This window comes from Copadichromis virginalis, linkage group LG3, assembly GCF_057382275.1.
Source record: "Copadichromis virginalis isolate Kocher_CV1m ecotype Utaka linkage group LG3, C_Virginalis_male_GT1.1, whole genome shotgun sequence".
Lineage (NCBI taxonomy): Eukaryota > Metazoa > Chordata > Actinopteri > Cichliformes > Cichlidae > Copadichromis > Copadichromis virginalis.
In genome coordinates this window covers 27,804,668-27,823,202 of record NC_140620.1, presented here as the reverse complement: position 1 = coordinate 27,823,202, position 18,535 = coordinate 27,804,668, and the positions used below count along the sequence as shown (strand labels likewise).

General features: G+C 40.7%; 2 protein-coding genes across 2 annotated transcripts; both read left to right on the top strand.

Annotated features, from left to right (window-relative positions):
* The first annotated feature begins 9,027 nt into the window (after positions 1-9,027).
* On the top strand, positions 9,028-11,274 carry LOC146713871 (uncharacterized). Its single transcript, XM_085439117.1, has 2 exons — positions 9,028-9,113; positions 9,515-11,274. Exons 1-2 carry the CDS (start codon positions 9,028-9,030, stop codon positions 10,386-10,388), a joined length of 960 nt encoding a protein of 319 aa, XP_085295243.1. The 3' UTR covers positions 10,389-11,274.
* A 2,913-nt stretch (positions 11,275-14,187) lies between these two features.
* Positions 14,188-17,142, top strand: LOC146713870 (uncharacterized). Its single transcript, XM_085450510.1, has 2 exons — positions 14,188-14,311; positions 14,904-17,142. Exons 1-2 carry the CDS (start codon positions 14,229-14,231, stop codon positions 15,781-15,783), a joined length of 963 nt encoding a protein of 320 aa, XP_085306636.1. The 5' UTR covers positions 14,188-14,228; the 3' UTR covers positions 15,784-17,142.
* Positions 17,143-18,535: the final 1,393 nt, after the last annotated feature.

Below are 18,535 nucleotides of genomic sequence, written 5' to 3'. Positions count from 1 at the left end.
CCGATTCTGTTGTTTTGGTGCTTTGCACGCTGGAAACAGTCACTCCAAGGCTGCTGCCACCCACTCGTCTTTCTGCTCTGTCACTGAAAAAGCCAAGAAGATAGCAGTGTGATCTAACTTATCCCCCCTCCTCTGCAGCAGGCCAGGGAGCACACCTCCACCGCAGGCACCAAGAAGTAAAACTGCTTCAGCTATTCATTAAAACAAGTTAGTAGTCCAAAATTAAACACATTTCAGTATTCCTTATAGTTCTTATTTCTTTTTAAGATACATGTTAATTTGAGCCCATTAGGTATGAGTCAGACACCCACTTTACCTTTAGGATAAGGATTAAAACTTTGCTTTTTGATGAAGCTCGTAGTTAGGATCAGCTGACACTGAACCTTCCCTTAGTTATGCCACTTATTCCAGTAGCCTAATCTTCTTCTTTTTCTACACTCATCTCTCTCAAACACCTCTCTGCATTTAATCATTAGTCATTATTAATAACTGGCTCTGGCAGACGAGTGAATCCAAATCTTTATTACTGAATATACATTTAAAAAACAGAAGTTCATATTTACTAGCAGTTGTAATCCACAGCAACTCTTCAGTGGTGTTTATTAAAGAAGGGCTTTCTCTCAATCGCCCAATAATTGTTGAGTATTACAGGTTAGCGTTTTTTGCTCTTCCCCCTTTTTTTAACAATGAAAATGACAGGAGTGAATAAAGCAAGTAAAATATTTATTCTTGTCATTGAGAGAAAACAAAATATTGACATTCTTAACAGGAGCTGCATGTCATGCTGTTATGAATGTTAACATCATATTTTTCTACATTAAATAACTAGAGGAGAGAAAAGTTTGAAATGTATGAAAATAAATATTGAATGCAGACTTTGAATACAATTGGCTTTACAGCAGCTTTTAGTTTTACTTTAAACGATTAAAGTCAAAACTTTCAGTTTCTAATCTGCAGGTTTTATTATGACTGCTTTGGTCACAAGTCGTCCAAAAAAATATTTTCTGCATGTCTTTAACCTGTTGGACTTGTTTTCTATCAGTGTTGTTCCAGTAACTGTGTGTGTGAGTCTGAGATAAACAAGATATTTTCAGGTACAGTACAGAAAAACACTCCCATTTTAATTCAAATGAATCGTCAACACATTTCAGTGTTGTTTTTGTCATGATCCTGGGTCCTTTTGACCCAGCGTTTTGTGTTTTCTCTTCGCGATTTTGGTTCTGTTCTCCCTCTGGTTAGTGTTTACTCTGTTCTGCCCGTGTGTTCCTGTATCTAGTCCGCGTTTCTTAGTTTGTGTCCTTGCATGTGTAAGTTCCTGTTTTATTGTGAAGGTCTGTGTCTTATGTGAGTGTTTTCAGTTTGCCTCCCTAGTCTCGTCATGTTAATTACTCCCAGCTGTGTCCCCACCTGTATGTAATCCCCCTGTGTTCTCTGAGTGTATTTAAGTTGTGTCTTCTGTCATAGTAGTTGCTGGTTCGTCTGTGTTGTTTCCCCTCGTTCTCCCTGCGTCTCTCCGTGTATAGTTCTCCGGATCTCCCTGCATCTTCGGTTCTGGTTTGTGTTGTTAGTTTACCCAGTTTAGGTTTCTGTTTCATGTTCCTAGCGCCTTTGTTGTTTGCATTTTGTTGTTAATAAACACTCACCTGCACCAGAGCTGCCGCCTTTTGGTCCTATATATATTCCACACGGCTTGCCCCCGCAAACCGTGACAGAACGACGCAACCATCAAATGGATCCTGCGGACTCACGGTCTCAGTATCTCGCGCAGTTGTGGAACTACTGCCGGGAAGTAATCCACGCTGAGGACACCCCCAAGAGACTCCTTCAGGTGGTCTTTTTTGACAACTTTTTGTCTTCCACCCTCTGCATAGCTGGTTTTTTGGACATTAACAGATTAAAACAACTAATAACAGCTCTGAGAGCCAGGATATGCGTCGAACTGTTTGGCATGGGCGGTCCAGGCACGGTAGAGTCAGCTACCCTCCTGGAAGCCCTCGCTGCCTGGTATTCTCAGCATCAGCATCTGTTCCCATCAAGCCTTATCACTAAATCATTCCATCCTCCCTTAAGAGAGGGACTGCATCCTCGTTGCCTTCACCCCAGTACACCAGCGGCACCTGTGTCTCCAGCAACTCAGCTCCCAGTGTCACCTGCCCCGCAGCCTCCCTCAGCTCGGTTAGCTGCCCCGCAGCCTCCCTCAGCTCGGTTAGCTGCCCCGCAGCCTCCCCCAGTAGCTCCAGTGCCGCCTGTAGCGCAGGCCCCAGTAGCTCCAGTGCCCCCGCTACCCGTAACTCTGGCTCCAGTAATAGTGGTCTCACACACTCACTCCATGCAGGGAGAAAGTATAGTTTTACCTCAAGGTGCTTTTCGTAGTTCAGCCGCCTTTGGCACAGTTTGCCGCTCCAGGGCTTCCCCAGAGGCTAGGTCCCAGTCCTCAGCTGATTCTGGACCCCTGGAGTTTAAGCAGCCACCCGAGGGACCGCTCCGGCCTTCGTGTCCTGTTTCTGCTGGAGGGTCCGAGGGACCGCTCCGGCCTTCGTTTCCTGTTTCCGCTGGAGGGTCCGAGGGACCGCTCTGGCCTTTGTCTCCTGTTTCAGCTGGGGGGCCCGAGGAGCCCGTCCAGCAGCCTTCCTCGTCAGCTGGTGGTTCCGGAGAACCACACCAGCCTCATGCCTCGTCGGCTGGAGGGTCCGAGGGGCCCGTTCAGCCTCCCGTCTCCGCTGGGGGGTCCGAGGGGCCCGTTCAGCCTCCCGTCTCCGCTGGGGGGTCCGAGGGGCCCGTTCAGCCTCCTGTCTCCGCTGGAGGGTCCGAGGGGCCCGTTCAGCCTCACGCCGCGTCAGCTGGAGGGCCCGAGGAGCCTGTCCAGCCGCCACCTGCGGCCGCCTCGTCGTTGTCTGGTCCAGCTTCATCCGAGTCTTCGTCCTCATCTGGTCCAGCTTCATCCGAGTCTTCGTCCTCATCTGGTCCAGCTTCATCCGAGTCTTCGTCCTCGTCTGGTCCAGCTTCATCAGCCTCGTCTGGTCCAGCTTCATCAGCCTCGCCTGGCCCAGCCTCCGTGTCTTCAGCCTGTGCTTTGCCTGGCCCGGATCGCCTTCGCCTGAGTGGCCCCCGCTGCCTTCCGCGCGGCCGGCCCCCTGAACTGTTTGGACTCTTGTGCTGTCGGCCCCCTGGCCGGCCCCCTGAACTCTTCTGTTTTGGACTCCTGTGCCGTCGGCCCCCTGGCCGGCCCCCCCGAACTGTTTTGGACTCCTGTGCTGTCGGCCCCCTGAACTCTTCTGTTTTGGACTCTGTTTTTTCCTGTGTTTTGGTGTGCTTCGTTTCTTTTGGTTTTGGGCTCGTTTTTTGTTTTTGTCTTTTGGCCTTCTGGTGCTCCGGTTTTGTTTTGCTTCGAGCCCTCCTTCCTGGGCCCCCGCCGCCCGCCCTGGTCGGGTTGTTTTTTTTGTTTTTTTTTTCTGGCTGTTTTGTTTCTTGTTGGGCTGTCTGGAGCCAGCCTTTGAGGGGGGGGGTACTGTCCTGATCCTGGGTCCTTTTGACCCAGCATTTTGTGTTTTCTCTTCGCGATTTTGGTTCTGTTCTCCCTCTGGTTAGTGTTTACTCTGTTCTGCCCGTGTGTTCCTGTATCTAGTCCGCGTTTCTTAGTTTGTGTCCTTCATGTGTAAGTTCCTGTTTTATTGTGAAGGTCTGTGTCTTATGTGAGTGTTTTCAGTTTGCCTCCCTAGTCTCGTCATGTTAATTACTCCCAGCTGTGTCCCCACCTGTATGTAATCCCCCTGTGTTCTCTGGGTGTATTTAAGTTGTGTCTTCTGTCATAGTAGTTGCTGGTTCGTCTGTGTTGTTTCCCCTCGTTCTCCCTGCGTCTCTCCGTGTATAGTTCTCCGGATCTCCCTGCATCTTCGGTTCTGGTTTGTGTTGTTAGTTTACCCAGTTTAGGTTTCTGTTTCATGTTCCTAGCGCCTTTGTTGTTTGCATTTTGTTGTTAATAAACACTCACCTGCACCAGAGCTGCCGCCTTTTGGTCCTATATATATTCCACACGGCTTGCCCCCGCAAACCGTGACAGTTTTAACAGTTACGTAATATCAGTGATGCGAGTTGCTCCTTAATGCTCAAATCTCCTTACTGTCCGTCTGTTTGTGTGCTTTGAACACCAGAGCCTGTCACCTTTGTTATAAAAACCATCCCTCCTAAAGGACTTTGTTGTTCTTTATACACTTAGTTACTTTATCTCTGTATTTAAAAATACAAAGCATATACACATGATTATAGGATATGATTCTTTTATTCCTGCAACTTACTGAAAGCTTATAAGATGTGTGTTAACATTCGATACTATTTTTGTTGACTGCCATATTTGATTTCCTTTGTCTTTGGACTGCAAGTGTCCAGAGTCTGCTGCAGCTCAGTTGTGGTGTCTTTGAAGGAGAGGCGATATGAAAGAGGCTGATGACACACAATTCAGAAGTGTGTGACTGATAAGAAAGTTTAAAAGAACTAGTTATCTATCCTTAATCTGTTTTTTTTATTCATGTTGAAATAATGTGGTTATTAAAGTAGGATTATCGCTGTTTTCAGCTGTAAAACAAAAACACTCGAGCCCTTCAAATAAAACGTTTACAGGGCAGTGTCTAAAGGTCGGCAAGCAAATATATTTGAAAGTAAATGTCAAGCAGAGTAACTCCTGTAAATATTTTATTCAGTTGTGTCAGATATGTGGTGTTTCTGGGTGAATATTAATACAATGTTTTATTTTAAAGCTGTTTCTGACTTGTTGTTTATTGTAGATGATAAATTAATACTATTTTTATTCTTCATCATGGTCTGTAATACAGCAATTTCCCTTGTGGGAACAATAAAGTATTGATCTGCCTATCTATTAAATTCAGTAAGATTTATATTTCACCAAATTATAACGACATGTTTAATATCGTAAGGTGGAGATCCTACAATAATATAGAGAAACCACAACAATTACACAAACTCTTAAGAGTGAAAAACTCCCTTTTAACAGAACGATCAGGTTCATGGAGGGGCGGCAATGTGCTGTGATCAGTTGGAGGTGATGGGAGGAAAACAGGACAAAAACATGCTGTGGAAGAGAGCCACAGATGAATAATAACTAAAAATTAAATGTGGTGAGTTAATGCACCACATTGTGGGAATCCCCCAGATATCTAGGCCTATTTCATCATAACTAAGGAAGGATTCAGGGTCAGTTGATCTGACCCTGACTATATACTTTACCAAAAAGAAAACGTTTTAAGCCTAATCCTAGAAATAGAGAGCATGTCCCAAATCCAAACTGGGAGCTGATTCCACAGAAGAGGTGGTGAAGGCTCCTCCTCCCACTCTACTTTTAAATATCCAAGAACAACAAATAAACCAGCAGCCTGAGAGCTGCTCTAGGCTACATCCACACTAATGTGTTTTTGTTTAAAAACGCATTGTTTTCTCTCCGTTTTGGCCTCCTGTCCACACTGAGACAACGTTTTCTCCAAGGAAAAACATATAGTTTTCAAAACGCATACATTTGAAGACGGTGTGTTTGCGTTGCAGTGTGGACAGCGAAAACCGAGACTTTCTAAAACGATGACGCATGTTAATCATGTGATGCAGTCATGTGACCAATTAAACTAAGATAGCGGAGGGCATTATGCAGCAGTTGTTTTGTTTGCTCTCAGTTTTGACAGCCCCATTAAAGATTAATATCAGTCTGTACATGCTCCAGATAGCTTTTCTTCAAATTGTTTAACTCTCACTCGCTTTTGCTACTTCGTACTTTTGTGTTACTTGCAGCAACAACTCCTTCTCATTGTTAGTCCATTTAAAAAACTCTTGCTTTTCCTCGACATTTTGCCGCAACGTTTCAAAGAGCCGAAAGGTAAATAAGTGGCAGACAGAAATGAGGCAGGCCGAATCTTTTTGTGTTTCACGCATGCATAGTACTGTAATGTAAGCGCTTTTGGCCGTTTCAATGTGGGCGCACAACTCTGTGAAAATGACTGAAAACGATAGTGTGGACGCTGAGCATTTTCAAATGAAAACGCCATATTCAAATCTATCCGGGCTAGTGTGAACGCTGCATTTTAAGTCAGCAAAGCAAAAACGCGTTAGTGTGGACTTAGCCTGGGACTCTCCACCATTTGACCGTAGAGCTGAAGAAGCTTCTCAAATGAGAGGTGAAACGTCTTCAAGCAACTTAAAGAAGTCCAGATGCTTTTCTTCCCAAACTCCTTAGACTACGAGGTCTTGATGACTGAGAACCTTCACAGACATATCTCCTCTCAAGAGTTTACAACCAGATGCAAACCACTGGCTACGCTCAGGAACAAGAAGGATAGCCTGCACAGCACTGATAATAAAGTCTTGAAAAGATGAAGCCAAGATGAACTTCTATCAGAATGACTGGAAGACCAAAAAATCGATAAGAGAAACAGTTTGTATGAGGGAACCATATCTGTTGAACATTCCTGATGTTTTGAGGTTTGAACCACATTATTTTAAGGTTTTCTGTTATGCATAAAAGATAACCAAAATGTCATTTCATTTGTTAATATACATCTGTCGTACCTCAATATTTGAATTTTTTTCAGCCATCTGTTCACACAAATGAATGCAGAGAATCTTAAAACATGGGCCAAGTTGTGCCAGATGTTTCAATCAAAACTGGTCTGTAGTCAAGCATGTGTCATTTACTATGATTACATATACAACCCCAAAGCAGAAAAAGTTGGGATGGTTTGGAAAACACAAAGAACAATAGGTGGTGATTCTTCAGCATGATTCTTAAATGTATGTCATTGCAGACAGTAAGAAAACAAGAGCAAGACATTTCATGCTTCATCTGGTTAACTTAATTTCAGTTGTTAATATACATTCATTCATGCACTTCAGTACACCCCATGACATTGCCAAGAGCAGTCATATTCAGATATAACATCCAGATATAACAATCTGGATGTTCCTTTTTGTTTTTCTTTTGTTTAAATCTCAAGGTTTCCAGTTGTTTCAAAATAAATCCAGTAAACTGGTTCTTGTGACCACAACACATGTTTGTGTGACACACACCCCAGATGATTAAAGCAAGGCTTCTGTTTTGCACTGTAAAGTTTTAAATGGCATTTGTGACTGTAACTCCAGAGGTAATACATTGTCCACATGGTTCTGTCAGTGAATGGTGAGAATATTTCTGGTGTAGTAAATTCTGCCTCTTGACATCAGAGCATTTGGGTCCTCATTTCAACACACTCCGCTACATACAACCAGATAATGAATCCAGCAGATGCAGCCATTTACTGGATCAGTTGGAGCGCTCCAGGGTTTTTCTTCACCTGGTCCTGCTGTCCTGATTGCAGATCTGTGGTTAGTTTCCACAGATTCTTCACAGTCAACTACTCAGAAGAGAAATCACACTCACCATCATCATGCCTCTTGTCAGCAAGTCAGTCCAGCCTCACTGCACCCCAGACTTTCCTGCACTTTGAAGGTCCTCAATTTTCAACTGGTTTCATTGGTTGGTAAAAGACACTAGAACCTTGTATACAGTAGGGATGGACACATACCGGAGATATAGTATAGGACCAATAAACATCAGGAACAAGAGGTTCTTGGTGAACTTTCAACTCAAAACTTGTGACATTAATAAACTAAAACCTATTTTCTGCCTCTATTCTTTCACCTTTGATTTTCTGCAGTTAAACTGAGCTGCAAGGTGTTTACTTTTTGATCCAGTACAAAAAATCTCATTTCCATGTTTTCTCTTCCACCTGTGCTCAGTATGGTGCCTGTGCTAACAATCTGTGTTTAAGGGCAGGAAGAAGAGGGAGGGTAGTTGTTATTCCCCACTCCAATAAGAGGAGCTGTTCGAGAGCAATACTGTGTGTTTAACCCTTTTTTATTTACTGCTCACCAACATTTTTAAGCTTTTTTAACCCTTTTTATCTATATAAATAAACTTCACTTTAGAAATATCAGAAAACAACAGTCACAAACATGGATAAGTCTGCTGGCAGCAAAGCAAGTCATTGTACAAAGGAAGACAAAACTATAATATTAGATAAATATGATAAAGGTTAAACAAAGAATGCAAAAGAAAGTGAAAGCAAAACATATGTTGTAGACAAACCAGCAGAGTGTGATTGTGTGTGAGAGGAAAAGTGTAGTAATTAAAGTTCTGCATAAATATGTGTGAACTTTAAGGTATTTTCATCAACACTTAGGCTTTTGTTATTTGCTAAATTAGCTGAAACTATAATTACTTACTTTCAGAGAGTGAGAATGCCTGCTAAAAACAAAAGCTATTAATAATATTGAGAACTCTGATTAAGCAGTTTTACTTTAAGTTTTTTTTTCTTTCGTTTTCTTTGTGTAAATCCCCGGGATTACCCTGGTATCTGTGGTTTCACTTTTACCATGTTTTTATTTGCCTGTGATCATGACCGATGATTCAGACTCCATTAAGCTCATAGATGAAGACAGCACATACTTATATTTTCTTCACACACTCACCTGTGCTCTCCAAAGCAGGTAAGGTAAAGTAGATTTTTACTTCAGTGACAGATTTCTAGTCTGCTTCATTCAGTTACTTCAGAAATAGTTACACTGAATATTTTACTGCACTTCACCTTTAATTCTTCAGATAATCATGAACAGTCTGATTCAGACTGAAAGTTTAACGTCTTCATGTGTGGTGATTGTTGTTGCTGCTTTCATTGGTGATCTATGTGATCCACTCTGTACATACTTTATATCATAGTTTGATTATTGATCAGCAGACTTTATGAAGGCTTCAGTTTAACAAGCTGGTGACATTCAATTGTTCACAGAGGTTTTCTGTCATTCAGCTAAACTCAAAAATCAGGTGGACAAAATAATAGAAACAGTGTAAATCTGAGTGGGCGTGTCTTTGTTCACTTTGAAGATCTTTAAAACAGAATAATATCACTGTGCTACAGCTACACTTGACTTATGGTTGTTCTTCAGGTCGCAGGAGGAGCTGCTTTGTGTTCCTGAGCTGATTATGAACTGAATATGGACAAAGACGAACTCGAACTCTTCCTGGCTCTCAGACTCATGGAGGCTTTTTTAGAGGCGATGGAAAAACAAGCAGAAATTCTGTGAGTCTCTGAAGAACAAATTGATTTAAAAAATAAACGTGTTTCATGTTTCAGTCACTGCGCAAACCCCCCCAAATATTTTTTTAAAATTAAATGTATGAATCCACTTTTTAAGTGGAGCTAACATCACAGGGTGATTGAGAGTGTAACTGTGAAAATGCAGAATCAGCATTTAACATGGACACTAACATCAAAGTCTATAGTGACAGGCTGGACATGTCTGTCACAGCTTGGTAGGAAACATTTTTATGATTAAAAATATCACAAAAGAACTAAATACTTGGGACCATTTATGACCTCACTCAGACACTTAAAGGTTCAGTTTTCTTTAGTATCACACTGATCCAGTCAAAGCTGTCTGCACTTGCTAATCTTCGTTCTTTGTTCTTTTCTAATAAAAGGGCAAATAGGAATGCTGCATGTCGCCCTGAAAGTCCCAGGAGCTCTGCTGAAAGGAAAAGATTAATAAAACTTGCAACAGAAAACTGCAAAGACAAAACTGTCCTGCAGTGGCTGAGAGAAAATTCAGAGTCTGGCACCTTCAGAAAACTCTCAGACATCTTTGATTTTCTGAAAAGTAAAATTGATGAGGAAGAAAAGAAGAACCACAGCGACACTGTTGACATAATCTTTGTGGCACATGGATCAATCACAGACTCCACGATCCCAGCCAGCTGTTTGCTGCCTCTGCCCACCATCACTGACCTGGTCCTGTACTCTCCCTGGAACTGTGCCACCACACCTGATGTAACCTATGGCATTGCAACAGGGAAAATGAGGCCACAGCACAGAGTTTTTTACCGTTCACTACCGTTTTTTCTCCACAGTAGAATTCTTTTTGACAAACATCAACCCCTGAACCTGCCAAACTGCTGGAACTCACTGAAGAAAGCTGAAGGACGCATGATCCCAAACATCATCGTTAGACCTCTGCAGCCACATGACGGTGTGTGGGAGAGATTTAAGTCTCTCTCATCAAAATATGGTCCACCAGGACGAAACCGCATCGTCATCCCGTTCATCCTCCCAGGAGAGAGAGAAAGTGTCCCGTTCTCTGTCGTCTGCTTGGCTCTGTCCCTGGTGCTCCTCTCTTCCAGGTTTAAAGCCACCGTTCACTTTAATGCCTGTCTCAGTGATGCGTCTACAGGACAGAAATCTGACAGGAAGTATCTGCAGGAGCAGTACTGCTGCACTGAAGACAACACTGTGATGACCTGCTCACCAGATGCATTCAGTGTGAACTGGTGGGATTATTTTAAGAGTCTTTTTAATTAGATGCACTCATCCACATCTTATGGTCTTTTCTGTGTCAGTTTCTTAAAAACTGGTCCAGAAACATGAAACCATTTTATTGTTTTTATCTGTGGAGCTCAGATGTAAAAAGAAACCCACACAGGACTCATGTTGAACATATGTTTGAGTTTAATTACAATCACAGATGTTTCCAGTAGTTCAAAGTAGCCTTCAGTCTATCAGCCAGTTTCACTTCTTTAATGAAGCCTACATGAATCAGAATCAGAATACTATATTGATCCCTAGGGGAATTTATTTAATTATTACATGAACCAGTCTCCAGATTTTTGTGCACTTTAAGCTGTTTGTGTTGTTGCTGCTTTTCCTCAGAGCTCAGGCTGGACTTCAGTGTACAGACTGTCTTATACTTTATGCTGACAGAAAAGAGTACACAGCACTTTATTGTCTAGTTTAGCTCCACACTGACATGGAGGTAAACCTGCAAACAGCTGAGCAGACAAAAACACACAGTGTGTTTAAACTCTGCCTCTCTGTGTAATTTAAACACCTTAATGTATCTGTTTTATTTATGATGAAATCAAACTACATTTTGGTTTCTTGTATCGTTTGTACTTTCTTGACTTGTTATATTAATTTAAATTAAAACATAATGACTTTAATTCATTGCTGGGATGTAACTGAACCATAGTCACATGTGATAAAATCCACTGCTCTTTCAGGAGCTCACAGGTGGAAGTGAGTTTCAACCAGCAGGCATTATGAAAATGAATGAACTGTGAAAATGAAGCAGAAATTAAACTTTAATCAATGAGCACTTTATCACCAGAAGCATCGACTCATCTGTTTCTCAGTGACATTTAGAGATTATATACAAAACACAAAGGTAATAAGAAATAGACAAACTGAATGTCCATCATGTCTGTACTATTACAGATACACTCAGTCACGTTGTTTTTTAATATATATATTAATTTTCCTCTTTATCCAACAAAGTTGACTCTCTTCACCTGATGCAGAATTTTCAGTGTGAAAAATTTCCCTCCTTGAAGTGACTTCTTCACTCTCAGCTGACTGCAGACGTCCTCAGCCTTATAAACAGTGCAGCTGCATAGTGATTGAAACCAGCACCACACTGAGCCAGTTTCATGAATGTCAAAAAAGGAAAAGGCAATCCTTAAGATGAGAATCTCACCAGCTTACACTGCTGTGTATAGCTCATGGTCTCTCATCAATAGTCATAGCAGCTTGCATATTAACTATCAGATGAACAGAATCAACGTTCTGAGATTTGCTTACCTGGATTATTGAGCATGCATCTCTTAGTTGTTTCAAAGGACAAAAACAGTGAATATTTGTTTGAGAATAAAATGAAAATGTTGAATAGAATGAAAGTAATAAAACAAAGATGAAAGAGGAAGAAAATGGTTTGTGTTCCTGTGTCCTGACTAGTTCTAACACATAAGTGTAGATGAATGTCGATGATAACAATAAATTAGAAACAGATAAACAGTGATGTAAATCAGATGATTTGTGGGAAACTCCAAAGACTGCAGGGTTTACTGATGCACTTTAGAAAATAAAGTTTGTTCTACCAGATGACAAGTTTTAACAACATATAAAATTAGACGTTAAAACTCAGCTACAAACATGTGTGTCTGCATACACAGATATATAGACAGATTGATGTTTTTGTTGTTATTTTTACTTTATTACAAAGTTTTCATTTCTGACCAGTGATCCTGAACTCATGCCTGATGGTTCAAATACTACTGTTAGATCAAAGCTGCTGGTATTTTACAGAAATCAGTAATCAGCGGTAAAATGTCGTAAGTTAACGACTGAAAAGGACTTGCCTTTAACTTTCTGCTGCATGATCACTTTACTGGAACCACAGCGTCATTCGATCTGCACTGCAGTTAGCTCATCTTTAATAAACCCACCCAATTAAAATCCAGGGGCATGTTCAAATAATTAAATAGTTTTGCTCAGGAACGTTCCTAACTAAGAGAAGTGACCTGGAAGTGTCTGTATGGTAACAGGTACAAATGCTCTAGGTGCTTAGCAAAAGAGCTTGAGTGCTGTCTTTATAACCTCCTTTGGCAGTGAATATACTGAACCATCATTTATGAAAGGAGAGGAGAAATATCATCCTGACAGACATCTTATTATTCAATTAACAAAGCCAATGAAGTTAGCTTTGTTAATTCTACTGACAGTACACCGTCTTTATACTAGATGGTATAAAGTTTGTCTGAAGGTTAAATTCAGTGAATGGATCTAAGAGCCATCAGCTAAAAATCATATTAATCTCTGCTTCACTTGCTGTAACCCAAAAGCAGACACAATACACAGAATCTAACAGGTTTATTTGTGGGCAGGAAACAACAGAATATAAGGAACATCACAGGGCAGGATATGTGAAGTGGAGGAGAGTAGAGTTAGTAATGTAGCGCCAGCTCGTTGTTGGTATTGTGTAATATGAACAGCAGGGTTTGTCTTGTTTATTTCACAAGGGAGAGCACTGGAGGGGAGATCCATGGGAGTCGCGATGAAGGGGAAGCTTCCAGAGGTGGGCCGCTGCTCCGAGAGGGAAAGTTCGCCAACACCCACAGACATGACAGTTTCTGAGAGCGCTACACGTAAGCTGAACTGCTGAGAGTAAATCAGCTGGTTTACAGGAACTCTCATCTGTTGTGTAAACACTCTGTCACTGCTGTAAAATCAGCTGATAAGAGGTTTAAAGTCTCCTGTCAGGTGTGTGATGGACAGTTTTGTTGTCCGATATGTTTCCAAAGGTAAAGTAAATCCTCACAAAGACCAACTGTGTGAAAATAGATTTATTTCAGATTTATGTATTAATCTGGTGTCAGTGGTTGATGTCCAAGCTTGTGTAGTTGACAGTTCGTGTGGTCCTCAGATCATCTCCACTGGGATTTAGAGGAACACTGTTCTTAAACAGAGAACTGAAATAAATTATTATAATTTTAAAATGACTCCCTGTATTTTCACATCTCCCTGAATGCAGTTGTGACTGTGAGGTGGACTCCTGCTTACAGAGCTGACACGAGGAGGAGATTGAATTCTGTGTCTTATCTTTTATGAAGAAGTGGAAACATGTACCATGATTTCAAGACCCCAAAGAGCTAAACTAGCAAAAACCTAGAAAATGAACAACCTCTACTGTGTTTGTATCTCTGCCTTCACAGGTTGGTATGAATGAGCCTCACAGAGCTGCTGCTGGAACCTTAATTTGTTTACTTTCATAGAGTGAGAATGGCTGTTAAAAACAAAAACTATTGATAATATAAATAATCCACATGACGCAGTGAATTTTACTTTAAGATTTTTTTCTTTCGTTTTCTTTGTGTAAATAACGGGGATTACCCTGGTGTCTGTGCTTTCACTTTCACCGTGTTTTTATTTGCCTGTGATCTTGATTCAGGCTACATAAAGATCGCTGAACACCTCACATGATCAGACTCCTTCGCACACTCACTTGTGCTCTCCAAAGCAGGTAAGGCAAACAGTCTGATTCAGACTGAAAGTTTAACGTCTTCATGTGTGGTGATTATTATTGCCGCTTTCATTGGTGATCTATGTGATCCACTCTGTACATACTTTATATCATAGTTGGATTATTGATCAGCAGACGTTATGAAGGCTTCAGTTTAACAAGCTCAAAAATCAGGTGGACAAAATAATAGAAACAGTGTAAATCTGAGTGGACGTGTCTTTGTTCACTTTGAAGATCTTTAAAACAGAATAATATCACTGAGCTACAGCTACACTTGATTTATGGTTGTTCTTCAGGTCGCAGGAGGAGGAGCTGCTTTGTGTTCCTGAGCTGATTATCGACTGAATATGGACAAAGATAAACTCGAACTCATCATGGCTCTGAGAGCCATGGCTTTTTTAGAGGCGTTGGAAATACAAGCGGAAATTCTGTGAGTCTCTGAAGAACAAATTTATTTGGAAGATAATAAAGATTTTCATATTTCAGTCACTGTACAATGAAGAAAACTATTTAAATTAATTGTGTCTAAATCCACTTTTTGAATGGGGCTTTTTGAACATTATGGGGTGGTGGAGATTTGAAGCTTTGACAGAAATCAAATGAACATGAATCCAGTTTTAAAAGAAAAAGGAGAAAGAGAGCTGAGTGATAAACCTGAGGTCATACCTGCCTCCATTTTATTTTTTACATGAAATCCTTCCTCACAGAGTTTGTTATAATTATAGCAAATCTTCTGTTAATAGTATGTAGAGTCACGACTTCTGCAGGTCTTTTATCTGTGGTTCACTGCAGAAGTTTAATGTAGTTAGAAGTGAAACTCAGCTAAAGTCAAACTCTATAGTGACAGGCTGGACATGCTGTCTGTCACAGGGTGGCAGAAAACTTGTATGATTAAAAATATCACAACAGATCTGCATATGTGTGCACATATATAACCTCACTCTCTTTAGTATCACAGTGATCCAGTCAAAGCTTTCTGCACTTGCTAAAAAAGATTTATTTTTTTTGTTGTTTTATAAAAGGAAAAGGCTGGCTGCTGCATGTCGCCCTGAAAGTCCCAGGAGCTCTGCTGAAAGGAAAAGATTAATAAACCTTGCAACAGAAAACTGCAAAGACGAAACTGTCCTGCAGTGGCTGAGAGAAAATTCAGAGTCTGGCACCTTCAGAAAACTCTCAGACATGTTTGATTTTCTGAAAAGTAAAATTGATGAAGAAGAAAAGAAGAACCATGATGACACTGTTGACATAATCTTTGTGGCACATGGATCAATCACAGACTCCATGATCCCAGCCAAGTGTTTGCTGCCTCTGCCCACCATCACTGACCTGGTCCTGTACTCTCCCTGGAACTGTGGCACCACACCTGATGTAACCTATGGCATTGCAACAGGGAAAATGAGGCCACAGCACAGAGTTTTTTACCGTAATCTTTCACTACCGTTTGTTCCCCACAGTGGAATTCTTTTTGACGAACATCAACCCCCAAATCTGCCAAACTACTGGAACTCACTGAAGAAAGCCGGAGGACAGAAGATCCCAAATATCATTGTGAGCCCTCTGCAGGAAGATGAAGGAGTGTGGGAAAGATTTAAGTCTCTCTCAACAAAATATGGTCCACCAGGAAGAAACCACATCGTCATCCCGTTCATCCTCCCGGAAGAGAGTGAAAGTGTCCCGTTCGCTGTCGTCTGCTTGGCTCTGTCCCTGGTGCTCCTCTCTTCCAGGTTTAAAGCCACCGTGCACCTTGATACCTGTCTGAGTGATAAGTCTACAGGACAGAAATCTGACAGGAAGTATCTGCAGGAGCAGTACTGCTGCACTGAAGACAACACTGTGATGACATGCTCACCAGATGCATTCAGTGTGAACTGGTTGGATCGTATTAAGAGTCTGTTTAGTTAAATACACTCAATCGACATCTTTTCTGTGTTAAATGTTTTGAAACTGTTTCAGAAACATCACAAAAACAGTTTCATTGTTAGTTTGAAAAAAGAAACCCACACAGGACTCATGTTGAACATATGTTTGAGTTTAATTACAATCACAGATGCTTCCAGTAGTTCAAAGTAGCCTTCAGTCTATCAGCCAGTTTTTTTTTCTTTAATGAAGCCTACATGAATCAGAATCAGAATACTTTATTGATCCCTAGGGGAATTTATTTAATTATTACATGAATCAGTCTCCAGATTTTTGTGCACTTTAAGCTGTTTGTGTTGTTGCTGCTTTTCCTCAGAGCTCAGGCTGGACTTCAGTGTACAGACTGTCTTATACTTTATCCTGACAGAAAAGAGTACACAGCACTTTATTGTCTAGTTTAGCTCCACACTGACATGGAGGTAAACCTGCAAACAGCTGAGCAGACAAAGACACACAGTGTGTAAACTCTGTCTTTCTGTGTAATTTAAACACCTTAATGTATCTATTTTTTTTATGATGAAATCAAACTACATTTTGGATTCTTGTATCATTTGTACTTTCTTGACTTTTTATATCAATGTCATTTAAAACATAATGACTTTAATTCATTGCTGGGATGTGACTGAAGCAGAGTCACATGTGATAAAATCCAGTGCTCTTTATGGAGCTCACAGGCGGAAGTGAGTTTCAATCAGCAGGCATTATGAAAATGAATGAACTGTGAAAATGAAGCAGAAATTCAACTTAAATTAAATTACATTAAATAAATGAGCACTTTATCACCAGAAGCATCGACTCATCTGCTTCTCAGTGACATTTAGAGATTATATACAAAACACAAAGGTAATAAGAAATAGACAAACTGAATGTCCATTATGTGTGTACCTTTACAGATACACTCAGTCATGGTTTTTTAAATATATATATTCATTTTCCTCTTCATCCAACAAAGTTGACTTTGTTCATGTGGTTGCAGCATTTTCAGTGTGAGAAACTTTCCCTCCTTGAAGTGACTTCTTCATCCTTATAAACACTGCAGCTGCATAGTGATTGAAACCAGCACCACACTGAGCCAGTTTTATAAATGTGAAAAATGGGAGTGGACATCCCTAAGATGAGAATCCCAGCAGCTTACACTGCTGTGTATAACTCCTGGTCTCTCATCAATAGTCATAGCAGCTTGCATATTAACCATCAGATGAACAGAATCAACTTTCTGAGATTTGCTTACCTGGATTATTGAGCATGCATCTCTTAGTTGTTTTAAAGGACAAAAACAGTGAATATTTGTTTGAGAATAAAATGAAAATGTTGAATAGAATGAAAGTAATAAAACAAAGATGAAAGAGGAAGAAAATGGTTTGTGTTCCTGTGTCCTGACTAGTTGTAACACACAGGTGTGTATGAATGTTTACAATAAGAATAAATCAGAAAAAGATAAACAGTGATGTAAATCAGATGATTTATGGGAAACTGTAGTCTGCAGGACTTACTGATGCACTTTAGACCATAACGTAAAACTCAGTTACAAACTTGTGTTTGTGTATAGATGTGTATATAGATATATAGACAGATGGATGATTTTGCTGTTATTTTTATTTCATCACAAAGTTTTTATTTCTATCCAGTGATCTTCAACTCATGTCAGATGGTTCAAACACTACTGTTAGATCAAAGCTGCTGGTATTTTACAGAAACACACTTTAGTGCAGGTACTTGTATGTACTTTTAGTGGTAACTGTGACCAGTGTGACTCCTAACTTATCATAGTTTCATGACAATCTTTACCTGAACGTAAACAATCAGCTAGCAAAGTGAAAGTAAACAACAAGTGAAACAAAACTAAACAGTGAATGAAACAGAGCAGGAACACATTCTCCAGAGAAAAAGGGAATAAAAACAGTATAATCATGTCACCATAGTGTCTCTACAACTTTACAAAGTCAGACTCAGTTCAGTACTCATGAACGCCCGAGTGTTCACTCTCATAGTCTTCGTGCGGTCTTTGTGGTAAATGTCTCCCCCGCGTAGAGACAGTTTAAGTTAATAACTGAAGAGAGTTCATCTTTAATGAACCCAACTGATTACAATCCAGGGCCATGTTAAACCTGGAAGCGTCTGTATGGTGACATGTACGAATGCTCTAGGTATTTAGGAAAAGACCTTCAGTCCTTCATTTATTACCTCCTTTAGCAGTGAATATATTTATTCATCATTTATGAAAGGAGAGGAGAAATATCATCCCAACAACCATCTGACTATTTGATTAACAAAGCTAATGAAGTTGCACAGATTATGCATCATGTACAGGCTATGACCTGCTGACCTGCTGTTGAATTCAGTTGCTCTACACAACTGAATTCAACAAGATGTAAAGAGATGTTTCATGAGTTGTCCAGACATACTTCCACTCTCTGAGAGTACACTGTCTTTATACTAGATGGTATAAAGTTGGTATGAAAGGGAAAATCAGCGAATGGATCTAAGAATCGTCAGCTAAAAATCGTATTAATCTCTGCTTTACTTGCTGTAAGCTACCTCTGAGCATTAAGCCACAGCCACTGTGCACCAGTCACACATTATTCTTTACTTTAAACCAATACAGTGCAGCAAACTAACCCATCAAAACATGGATAAGTGGCAGCAAAGCAACTGAGTGAACAGTAGAAGACAAAATGTGGCGGGGTGTCGTCTGCGGTGCCGCTGCAGGGGAGGCCGACACATCTGAGAGGCATCT